This window comes from Oncorhynchus gorbuscha, linkage group LG25 (assembly GCF_021184085.1).
Source record: "Oncorhynchus gorbuscha isolate QuinsamMale2020 ecotype Even-year linkage group LG25, OgorEven_v1.0, whole genome shotgun sequence".
Lineage (NCBI taxonomy): Eukaryota > Metazoa > Chordata > Actinopteri > Salmoniformes > Salmonidae > Oncorhynchus > Oncorhynchus gorbuscha.
The window spans coordinates 41,464,664-41,475,594 of record NC_060197.1 but is presented as its reverse complement, the minus strand read 5'-3'; the positions used below and the strand labels follow the sequence as shown (position 1 = coordinate 41,475,594).

Below are 10,931 nucleotides of genomic sequence, written 5' to 3'. Positions count from 1 at the left end.
TCCAGGAACAGGGTTGGAATGAAAACCTACAGGATGGTAGCTCTCCAGGAACAGGGTTGGAATGAAAACCAACAGGATGGTAGCTCTCCAGGAACAGGGTTGGAGTTAAAACCAACAGGATGGTAGCTCTCCAGGAACAGGGTTGGAGTTAAAACCAACAGGATGGTAGCTCTCCAGGAACAGGGTTGGAGTTAAAACCAACAAAGCCAGCTGAGCTCAGGGGGAACCTGGGACTTAATAAGTCAGAGTAACTTCAAGGACAAAGCCATGTATTATGCATTGGCAGACATCTCCTGAATTCACTCAAATCAAATTTGCCCGCCTTTTTTTGAGAGATCAAGTCTTGCGGTTTGACACATATAGAATTGATTCAATTTATTTGATCGAGAGAGGTGAGGAAAGGGGAAAGTTGTGGGTGGTGTGAATATATACATTAAGGGAAGAGATGTGCAGTCTGCAGGGGAGCCAGTGAGCGGAGGGAGAATTTATGATCCAGATTGAAAACCTCTCCTTCCCATTCTATGGAGGCATGTGAAAAGCACAGTCAGAAGCTTACTGTACTGTATGTGTGAGGACCAGGTCTTTCCATCTGACCTCTAAAAGGCTGTTGTCTAGTGAGGCCTGGGGCAGAAAGTACAACAGGCTTTATCCGTGTAATCTTCAGCAACAGGGTCCTCTACTCAGCAAACTGGATGCAGTTTATCACAATGCCATCCATTTTGTTACAAAAGCACCTTATACCACCCACCACTGCGACCTGTATGTACCTTGTACCTTATACCACCCACCACTCCGACCTCTAGTCGGCTGGCCCTCACTACATGTTCGTCGCCAGACCCACTGGCTCCAGGTCATCTACAAGTTCATGCTAGGTAATGCTCCGCCTTATCTCAGTTCACTGGTCACGATGGCAACACCCACCCGTAGCACGCGCTCCAGCAGGTGTATCTCACTGATCATCCCTAAAGCCAAAACCTCATTTGGCCGCCTTTCTTTCCAGTTCTCTGCTGCCTGCGACTGGAACGAATTGCAAAAATCTCTGAAGTTGGAGACTTTTATCTCCCTCACCAACTTTAAACACCTGCTAACCGATCGCTGCAGCTGTACATAGTCCATCGGTATGTAGCCCACTCAATTTACCTACCTCATCCCCATACTGTTTTTATTTAATTTACTTTTCTGCTCTTTTGTACACCAGTATCTCTACCTGCACATGTTCATCTGATCATTAATCACTCCAGTGTTAATCTGCTAAATTGTAATTATTCAGTACTATGGCCTATTTATTGCCTACCTCCTCATGCCTTTTGCACACAATGTATATAGATTATTTTTTTCTACTATGTTATTGACTTGGTTATTGTTTATTGTTTACTCCATGTGTAACTCTGTGTTGTCTGTTCACACTGCTATGCTTTATCTTGGCCAGGTCACAGTTGCAAATGAGAACGTGTTCTCAACTAGCCTACCTGGTTAAATAAAGGTGTTCTCAACTAGCCTACCTGGTTAAATAAAGGTGTTCTCAACTAGCCTACCTGGTTAAATAAAGGTGTTCTCAACTTGCCTACCTGGTTAAATAAAGGTGTTCTCAACTAGCCTACCTGGTTAAATGAAGGTGTTCTCAACTAGCCTACCTGGTTAAATAAAGGTGTTCTCAACTAGCCTACCTGGTTAAATAAAGGTGTTGTCAACTAGCCTACCTGGTTAAATAAAGGTGTTCTCAACTAGCCTACTTGGTTAAATAAAGGTGTTCTCAACTGGCCTACCTGGATAAATAAAGGTGTTCTCAACTAGCCTACCTGGTTAAATAAAGGTGTTCTCAACTAGCCTACCTGGTTAAATAAAGGTGTTCTCAACTAGCCTACCTGGTTAAATAAAGGTGAAATAAATAATTTAAAAAAAATTGTATTGACGTAAACATGCACACACACAATCTCCATACAAACACAATCTGAATAAACGTGTAATCGAATTGTCATTGTTGTCAAACACACATAACTTACCAGAGACACACACACAGAGACAGAGAAAGCCAGAGATACTATTCTCTGACACAAACACACATAACTTACCAGAGACACACACAGAGAGCCAGAGATACTATTCTCTGACACAAACACATATATTTATCCCAGTCAATAAGCACAGGACGAGATGTCCTTGGCTGTAGTCTCTGGGTAGCAGCTCTGATTACGTCTCTCTCCTATACCCACCAATCCACCACTCCTCACTCCTCTCCACAGGCCTCGCTGTTAACTTGTCATGTGTCATCACCCTAACATTACAACATTATCCAGGAAGAGCGGGAGAAACCCTTTCCGACACCGTCGGTTCACCTTTCATATGGCTTTCCACCATTTTAAATGGCGTCGGGGAATAGTCTAGTTTCACCGGAAACTCGAAACGGAAGCGCAACTCAAACTCATGGGAGCTCCAGTCAGTCGGGGGGTGTCACGTTCGTTTCAACCCCACCGCTCACCGCTCATGGTACTCTTATACAGCACTGGCCCCTCCCCAATTTATGGCTAATGATGATGACATCAGGCAAGATTTTATTCGCGCTGTGTGTTGCCTGCTCGTTTGCAATAGGCCGACAAATGCAAGTGAATTGCCACTCCAATTCAACGAGAAATAATTTTACTGTGGATGAGACATTATTTCAAGCGAAAAGGGGTTGGCCCTCAGGGTTCAGGAGCGGGTTGTTAAAAAACGACCTATCTTGGTGTGTTGAAGCCTGACAACTGTCAATCGTTCTCTGTGATTCAGAGAGGCCGTCACTGAGCTCATTCCAAAGACCATCATTCAACGGTGTCATTGAAAAGCACCTACATTCAAAGCACTGTCATTTGCCTGCCATTCGGGAGACAGCTTGCCACGCTGTCGACGAATCAGGAAGACCGAGGCTAATCAGCAGTATTCAAATCTGGCCTTCGACAGCATGTCTACGGTTCACCCTCTCCGTCTAACCAGGGACTGATTCAGCCCTGGGTTCCCAGGTGACTGCAGTGGACTCAATGATGTTAATCAATCAACTAGCAGCTATTTATTTTTATTTTACCTTTATTTAACTAGGCAAGTCAGTTAAGAACAAATTCTTAATTTCAATGACGGCCTAGGAACAGTGGGTTAACTGTCTTGTTCAGGGGCAGAACGACAGATTTGTACCTTGTCAGCTCGGGGATTCGAACTTGTAACCTTTCGGTTACTAGCCCAACAATCTAACCACTAGACTTCTCTGCCGCCCCAGCAAAGTAAAGCAGCAACACTCCTGACCTCGATGTCATGTCAGACTCAACCAGAAACAAGTGTATTGTCTTCTACCTGTAACACAAATATAGACCACTTTAATTTGAATAGCCCAGCCAACCCAACAGTATTCAGTCTCCTACTAATATCCCAGCCAACTCTACAGTATTCAGTCTCCTACTAATATCCCAGCCAACCCTACAGTATTCAGTCTCCTACTAATATCCCAGCCAACCCTACAGTATTCAGTCTCCTACTAATATCCCAGCCAACCCTACAGTATTCAGTCTCCTACTAATATCCCAGCCAACCCAACAGTATTCAGTCTCCTACTAATATCCCAGCCAAACCTACAGTATTCAGTCTCCTACTAATATCCCAGCCAACCCTACAGTATTCAGTCTCCTACTAATATCCCAGCCAACCCTACAGTATTCAGTCTCCTACTAATATCCCAGCCAACCCTACAGTATTCAGTCTCCTACTAATATCCCAGCCAACCCTACAGTATTCAGTCTCCTAATGTGCCTCAGAGTCAGACAAGTCATAAGATGCTACAGTAGCATCAGTCTGTTTGCACCCAGTCTGCCTTTGCCAAAGCTGACTTTGTCTTGCCTCGCGTGGATAAACATCGCTACTAATTGACCTTGGCTGTTCCTGTATATTTACAATGGGGTTGGGCCTGAGTCAAACGTTAAGGAATGTTGCTAAGGAGGGAAAGCCACTTGGAAAAGGCCCTTGTGTTTAGTAACGGAGAAAACATGTGAGTTTTCATGTAGACAATCACCGTTTCTCTTCTCTCTCTGTCCGGCCCCTCCCCAGTCCTTTCACCCTTTCAAAAACACCCCCTTCCTTCCCTCCATGTGAGGAGAAAGGTACAGGGAAAGGCTACCAGGGTCCCAGTTCATTAACCCATAACACTGAGATGGGAGCAGCAGACAAGGTAGAATGGAATCCAACTGGGACATAGCTAGACCAGTAGACCCACTCTCTCCATCTACGTACACACACACACACACACACACGCACGCATGCAGCACTACTACATACATTTAGAGCCTCTATTCATTACCTTCACTCCTATTCATTAAAGAATGAATGTGCCTTCGTCAGCCCGTTAGCGTAGCATTCCTATATTTCCTGTCCGTTAGCGTAGCATTCCTATATCTCCTGTCCGTTAGCGTAGCATTCCTATATCTCCTGTCCGTTAGCTTAGCATTCCTTTAACTCCTGTCCGTTAGCGTAGCATTCCTTTAACTCCTGTCCGTTAGCGTAGCATTCCTATATCTCCTGTCCATTAGCGTAGCATTCCTATATTTCCTGTCCGTTAGCGTAGCATTCCTATATCTCCTGTCCGTTAGCATAGCATTCCTATATCTCCTGTCCGTTAGCGTAGCATTCCTATATCTCCTGTCCGTTAGCGTACCATTCCTATATCTCCTGTCCGTTAGCGTACCATTCCTATATCTCCTGTCCGTTAGCGTACCATTCCTATATCTCCTGTCCGTTTGAGATACGCATCTCTTTAGGGCACCATACTGCAGCCAATTAGAGTACCGGGTGCTACACTAAATAGCCTCAACAGGTTGTTAACCCATCAACACCACTGGGAGAGAGGGGTATAGTAGTACTATGTGGGCTAGTGTTAACCCATCAACACCACTGGGAGAGAGGGGGTAGATAGTAGTACTATGTGGGCTAGTGTTAACCCATCAACACCACTGGGAGAGAGGGGGTAGATAGTAGTACTATGTGGGCTAGTGTTAACCCATCCCCCCTTTCACGTCGGTAATGATTTAATGGTTCAGATTTGAGCTGGTTTTTACTTAATGAATGATGTGTATTTTCCAGTTCGCTGTTTACTGTGAAATAGTACGAAGTAATAACCACCTACTGTACACGCTAATGTTTACATGTTGGTCTCCTTGAGATGTGACATATTGGGAACACATCATTCCTCAGAGAATACCAGGTAAATAACCTCTGAAATAAGACTAAAACGTAAAGCACGCGCAATATATTGTTCCCCCTGATACTAGTGGACACAGACAGGAGAGGACAAGGTGCTGTCGTCATCGTTCGGGGGTAACAAGCAAATCATTTGGCTGCAGATGAAATGACATCTCTCGTCTTCTCACCACTAAGAATCAGCTGAATCAGCTTGTATGTCAAAGTGCCGTTTGTAGCCTACATTTGTTCCTTCTGAAGATGTCTCACGCAGCAGGAACATGGTGTGCCACAGCGGCGGCTGGTGGGAGGAGCTTTAGGAGGAATGGGTTCATTGTAATGACTGGAGTAGAATCAATGTCACGGATGTGTTTTGATACCCTTTTCATTAATTCAATTCCAGCCATTACAATGAGCCCATTGTCTCACCAGCCTCCACTGGTTGTAGTCATGATTTCTCCAATATATTACTGCAACCCAGTGGTCGTCTCTGGAACTGCGCCCTGAGAGGGACAAGCCAATGGGCAGGCTGGGAAAGGCTGGGATGCTGTGTACAGTGGCAGTCAAACAACACATTCATCACCAAGCCAGGCGGCCCCGGTTCATTCCTGCTGTGTGTGGAATTGATGAACCATCAGTGCAATTTTCATCACATTCAGTTTATATTGATAAAGCAATCATGCATTGCTTTCTTCAATGTGTCACTGTTTCTCCACTCTCAAGACAAACGGGAGCATCAAAATGTTTTTTCTTCTTCTTCTTCTGGTTCTACTATCCTGTGAAGACAACTGGGAATCATAAACGTTTCTTCACTGTGGGGAGTGAGTCATCAATGCAGTCAGTTTTGGTTCTGAACACTTAATGAGTCGAAGACAAACCCCACCCATCGTCAATGTAAAGTAAATATAAAATATGTTTTCATACTGTGACGTTATTTGTTTAAAAGAATGCGTCTTTGGGTGACAAATACTGTGAAAAAGTAATTCACTGAAGACAGCAATGTTTTTTTTAATTAATTTGTCTACGGTATACAAATAGTCACACACCAAATGTTCAAAAAAATCCCCTAACGTCTCGTAAACATTCATATGTTCTGCTCATCTATAAGTCGATATTTTTGGGTCCGTGTGCCGTAACAGCACGTATACTCTCCTTTCTGGCGGGAACGCCGCCACCTACAACCTTTGTGTCGTCACATTCGCGTCATCACCGTAACAGGCTGCGACATCAGCTCCGTCACGGGTTACAGGGATGATGTGACAGTAATGATGGCACGTCCGGGATGAAGGGTTGAGGGCAGTATAATCACAGTGAGAACAGAGAACCCTTGAAACAGAGCACTCAGTCTATAGGCCCAGAGGTGAGCAAACACAGAACAATGAGAGGGGACAGGGGGTGAGGCAGGGATTTGATGGACAGACAGGGAGGTTTAGAGGGGACAGGGGGTGAGGCAGGGATTTGATGGACAGACAGGGAGGTTTAGAGGGGACAGGGGGTGAGACAGGTATTTGATGGACAGACAGGGTAAATGGGAAGATGAGTGACGGTAGGGGTAAATGGGTGACTGTAGGTTTAAATGGGTGACTGTAGGCGTAAATGGTTGACTGTAGGTTTAAATGGGTGACTGTAGGTTTAAATGGGTGACTGTAGCTGTAAGAATGTAGGGATGTGCTATGAAAGCTAATTTGTCTGCAGACTTCTGATCTTACAAATGCATATTGTAAAATATCAACAATTAACTTTACTCTTCGGTTTAGCTTGTCTCCTGCTATGTACGTTGCTAGTGACCAGTCCCTATCGTAAATGATGGAAAAGGAAGTTGAGAGGTAAAACAGGTGAAATTAACGGTAAAATATTCGGGAAAAGCTTAGGAAAGTTTACAACGACAAGTAACATATTATTTAGCTTTCTTCAGTGAAAACCAGTCAGTCCTTGTGAACCCCCACCAATAGAAATCACATTGTCTACAAAACATCTACAAGAACATAATAATGGCAAAACAAAGTGTCTAAACAGTGAGGTCTGACATTATTGACCTTTTCAATAAAGATGAACAATAATGATTGTACACTATAAATAATTCAAACACTGAGCTATATCGTAAATTTTTTTTTACAAATAAATAAAGGAAAATTATATATATATTTTTTTATAAGAATTCAAATTGCTCAGTAGATTTTGTTTAACAAGTAATCATTTTTTCCCCTCAGAAAGGGTAAAGGTCAAAATGATTGTCACCCCTAAATATTGTCAACATTGTTGTATTTGGTTCCATATTCCTGCCAGCTAATGACTACATCAACGATCGGGACTCTACAAACTTGTTGGATGCATTTGCAGTTTATTTGGGTAACAGGTTTGAGATTATTTTGTGCCCAGTAGAAATGATTGGTAAATAATGTAGTGTGTCATTTTGGAGTCACTTTTATTATGAATAAGATTATAAACTAGGTGGGTCGAGCCCTGAATGCTGATTGGCTGACAGCCGTATACCACATGTATGACAAAACATGTATTTTTACTGTTCTAATTATGTTGGTACCCAGTTTATAATAGCAATAAGGCACTTCGGGGATTTGTGGTATATGACCATTATACCACAGCTAAGGGCTGTATCCAGGCACTCTGCGTTGTGTCGTGCTTAAGAACAGCCCTTAGCCGTGGTATATTGGCCACATACCACACCCCTCCAGGCCTCATTGCTAAAATAGAATATGTTTCTAAACATTTGGTACTGTGATTATGGCAAATCCTGAATGAATTGTGCATCCACATTAATGAAGAAATGTTTAGAAACATTCTATAACAATGCTGTCTTCAGTGAATTACTTTGACTTTTTTCTCCATTATTTATCACTCAAAGAGGCATGCTTCAAACAAATTACGTCATAGAATGAAAGTGTTTTGATAGTCGCTTTACATTGAGGATGTGTAGGGAGGAGTTTGTCTCCGACTCATTAGGTTTCAGAACCAAAACTCAATAGAAGTTAAGAGACTATTATATTCTTCTTTTATAAGAGAAGTGACTCCAAAATGACAGAATACATTAATCACGGTTCATTTTTCCTGGGAAAAACAACAACGACAAAAAAAAGAGTGTGAAACAACCAAATAAACTGCAAATACATCCAACAAGTTTGTAGAGTCACAAGTTTGATGTAGTCATTGCTGGCAATATTGGACCAAATACTGACCTTTTGACTATTTATAAGAAACTTTAGGGGTAGGGTGTCAGCAATTTTTTTTTCAATGAATAAGTTGTTAAACAAAATCTCTTTCTCTGAGCAATTGTATTATCCTGAACAGAAAATATAAAAACGCAACATGAGCTGAAATAAAAGATCCCAGAAATATTCCATATGCACAAAAAGGCTTATTTCTCTCAAATGTTGGGCACAAATGTGTTTCCATCCCTGTCAGTGAGCATTTCTCCTAGGCCAAGATAAGCCATCCACCTGACAGGTGTGGCATATCAAGAAGCTGATTAAACAGCAGGATCATTACACAGGTGCACCTTGTGCCGGGGACAATAAAAGGCCACTCTAAAATGTGCAGTTTCTTTGTCACAACACAAAGCCACAGATGTCTCAAATTTTGAGGGCACATTCAATTGACATGCTGACTGCAGGGATGTCCACCAGAACTGTTGACAGATAAAACATTAAATTATTTCTCTACTGTAAGCATCATTTTAAAGAATTAGGCCGTACGTCCAACCGGCCTCACAACCGCAGGCCACGGGTATGGAGTCGTGTGGACGAGCGGTTTGCTGATAACAACGTTGTGAACAGAGTGCCCAATGATGGAGGTATGTTATGGTAAGGGCAGGCATAAGCTACAGACAACGAACACAATTGCATTTTATAGTACACAATTCCTGGAAGCTGAAAATGGCCCAGTTCTTCCATGTCCTGCACACTCACCAGCCATGTCTCCCATTGAGCATGTTTGGGATGCTCTGGATCGACATGTTTGATAATGTGTTTCAGTTCCCGTCAATATTCAGTAACTCCGCACAGTCATTGAAGAGGAGTGGGACAGCATTCCACAGGCCACAATCAACAGCCTGATCAACACGACGTGAAGGAGATGTGACACGATGCATGAGGAAAATGGTGGTCATACCAGAAACTGACTGGTTTTCTGATCCACAACCCTACTTTTTAAAAAGAAGGTATTTGTGACCAGCAGATTCATATCTGTATTTCCCAGTCATGTGAAATTAGGGCCTAATGCATTTATTTAAATTAACTGAATTCCTTAACTGTAACCCAGTAAAATCATAGAAATTGTTGTTTATATTTTGTTCAGAATGGTAGAATTGTTTTTAGAATAGAATATAGCTCATTATTTGAATTGTTTTTTTATACAGTTATTATTGCTCATCTTTATCAAGGGTGTCAATAATTTTGAACCTCACTGTGTGTGTGTGTGTGTGTGTGTGTGTGTGTGTGTGTGTGTGTGTGTGTGTGTGTGTGTGTGTGTGTGTGTGTGTGTGTGTGTGTGTGTGTGTGTGTGTGTGTGTGTGTGTGTGTGTGTGTGTGTGTGTGTGTGTGTGTGTGTGTGTGTGTGTGTGTGTGTGTGTGTGTGTGTGTGTATATAGAACCATTCATAACGAGAGACATTGGAAAACGCACCAACTGGTTCTGGCTGCAATAGTCTACCACATGTTGCATCTCCCCAAGGCCTCTATCCATACATCTCTTCTACACATCACGCAGCGGCGGTCCTTTCCCAGAAAACAGGAAGGCAGTAGTGCAACAAACTCAGCAGGATTTTTACTTATCAAAGGAAATGAGTCCAGAGCTCAGGAGCCTCTGTCAGACAGGAAGTGATGTCAAGTTAACAAGCCCACCATGTAAACCCCCTCAGTTTTCAGGTAGAACAAGTGTTATTTATTTTTTGGTTCTTTAACTCAAAAAGAACAAGAGAAGACCAGAGATGTGACCAGGCTAATGCTCATCACGATTGCCTTTGGCGACGGCAGCTGGGACGACCCTTGACCTTTTGACTTTTCTGTAACCTTTGAAGGCTTAAATGTGAGGCTATGGTCGCGTTACCCTACTCATACGTTGCATGCATCAACCAATGTTTGCGCGCCACATCATCGACTGACAGATTGCTACAACATATGATGTGTTTCGCTGATAAGTAAAATACCTATCCAGGTGTTGTAAGATCTGGTATGCATCAGCAGCACCCTATGAGTGAAAAAAAAGGCATTATTGAAAAATAAGGCTTCCGATCTGGAAGAGGTATGAGGGATCCAGCCAGAGATACATTCCATCTTGGAAGAAAAAAAAGGAACAAAAATAATGTTTTGGCTTCCTTTGATGACGGCCATTTTTTTTAAGGCTAGAATCTCTCTCTTTCTCTCTCTCTGTGTGTGTAGGACTATTTTTTCTTCTTGAACAAGCTCTTGATTTTGGACGAGGACCTCTTGGCCTTGTCTCCGTTGCCACTGGAGTCCTGGGAGGAGGTACTCGGTTGCTTCTGCTCCTTGGCCCCCGCCCCCCTGCCCTCATTGTCCATTGAGGTGAGGGACGGGTAGCGGCCGACCGCCACCCCACCTGCCCCTGTCATGCTCGCGTGCAGCTGGCCCATGCTATAGGACTTCTCCAGGATACCGTTGTACATGGCCTTGTTGCCTGCCGACGAAGTGGCGAAAGACATGCTGTGGGACTCTGGGATAGATCCACGGGTGAGGTCGGGCGAACCCTTGTGTTTGTGTCTGTGGT

General features: G+C 43.2%; 1 protein-coding gene across 2 annotated transcripts in view; it reads right to left on the bottom strand.

The window, feature by feature from the left end:
• Positions 1-9,689: 9,689 nt before the first annotated feature.
• Positions 9,690-10,931, bottom strand: part of LOC124014209 (stromal interaction molecule 2-like) — a 97,882-nt gene continuing 96,640 nt past the window's right edge. For both annotated transcript variants that reach the window (XM_046328978.1, XM_046328979.1), the window contains exon 12: positions 9,690-10,931. This exon is cut by the window's right edge and continues 218 nt beyond it. In XM_046328978.1, coding sequence (XP_046184934.1) covers positions 10,588-10,931 — 344 coding nt within the window. In that variant the 3' untranslated portion in view covers positions 9,690-10,587.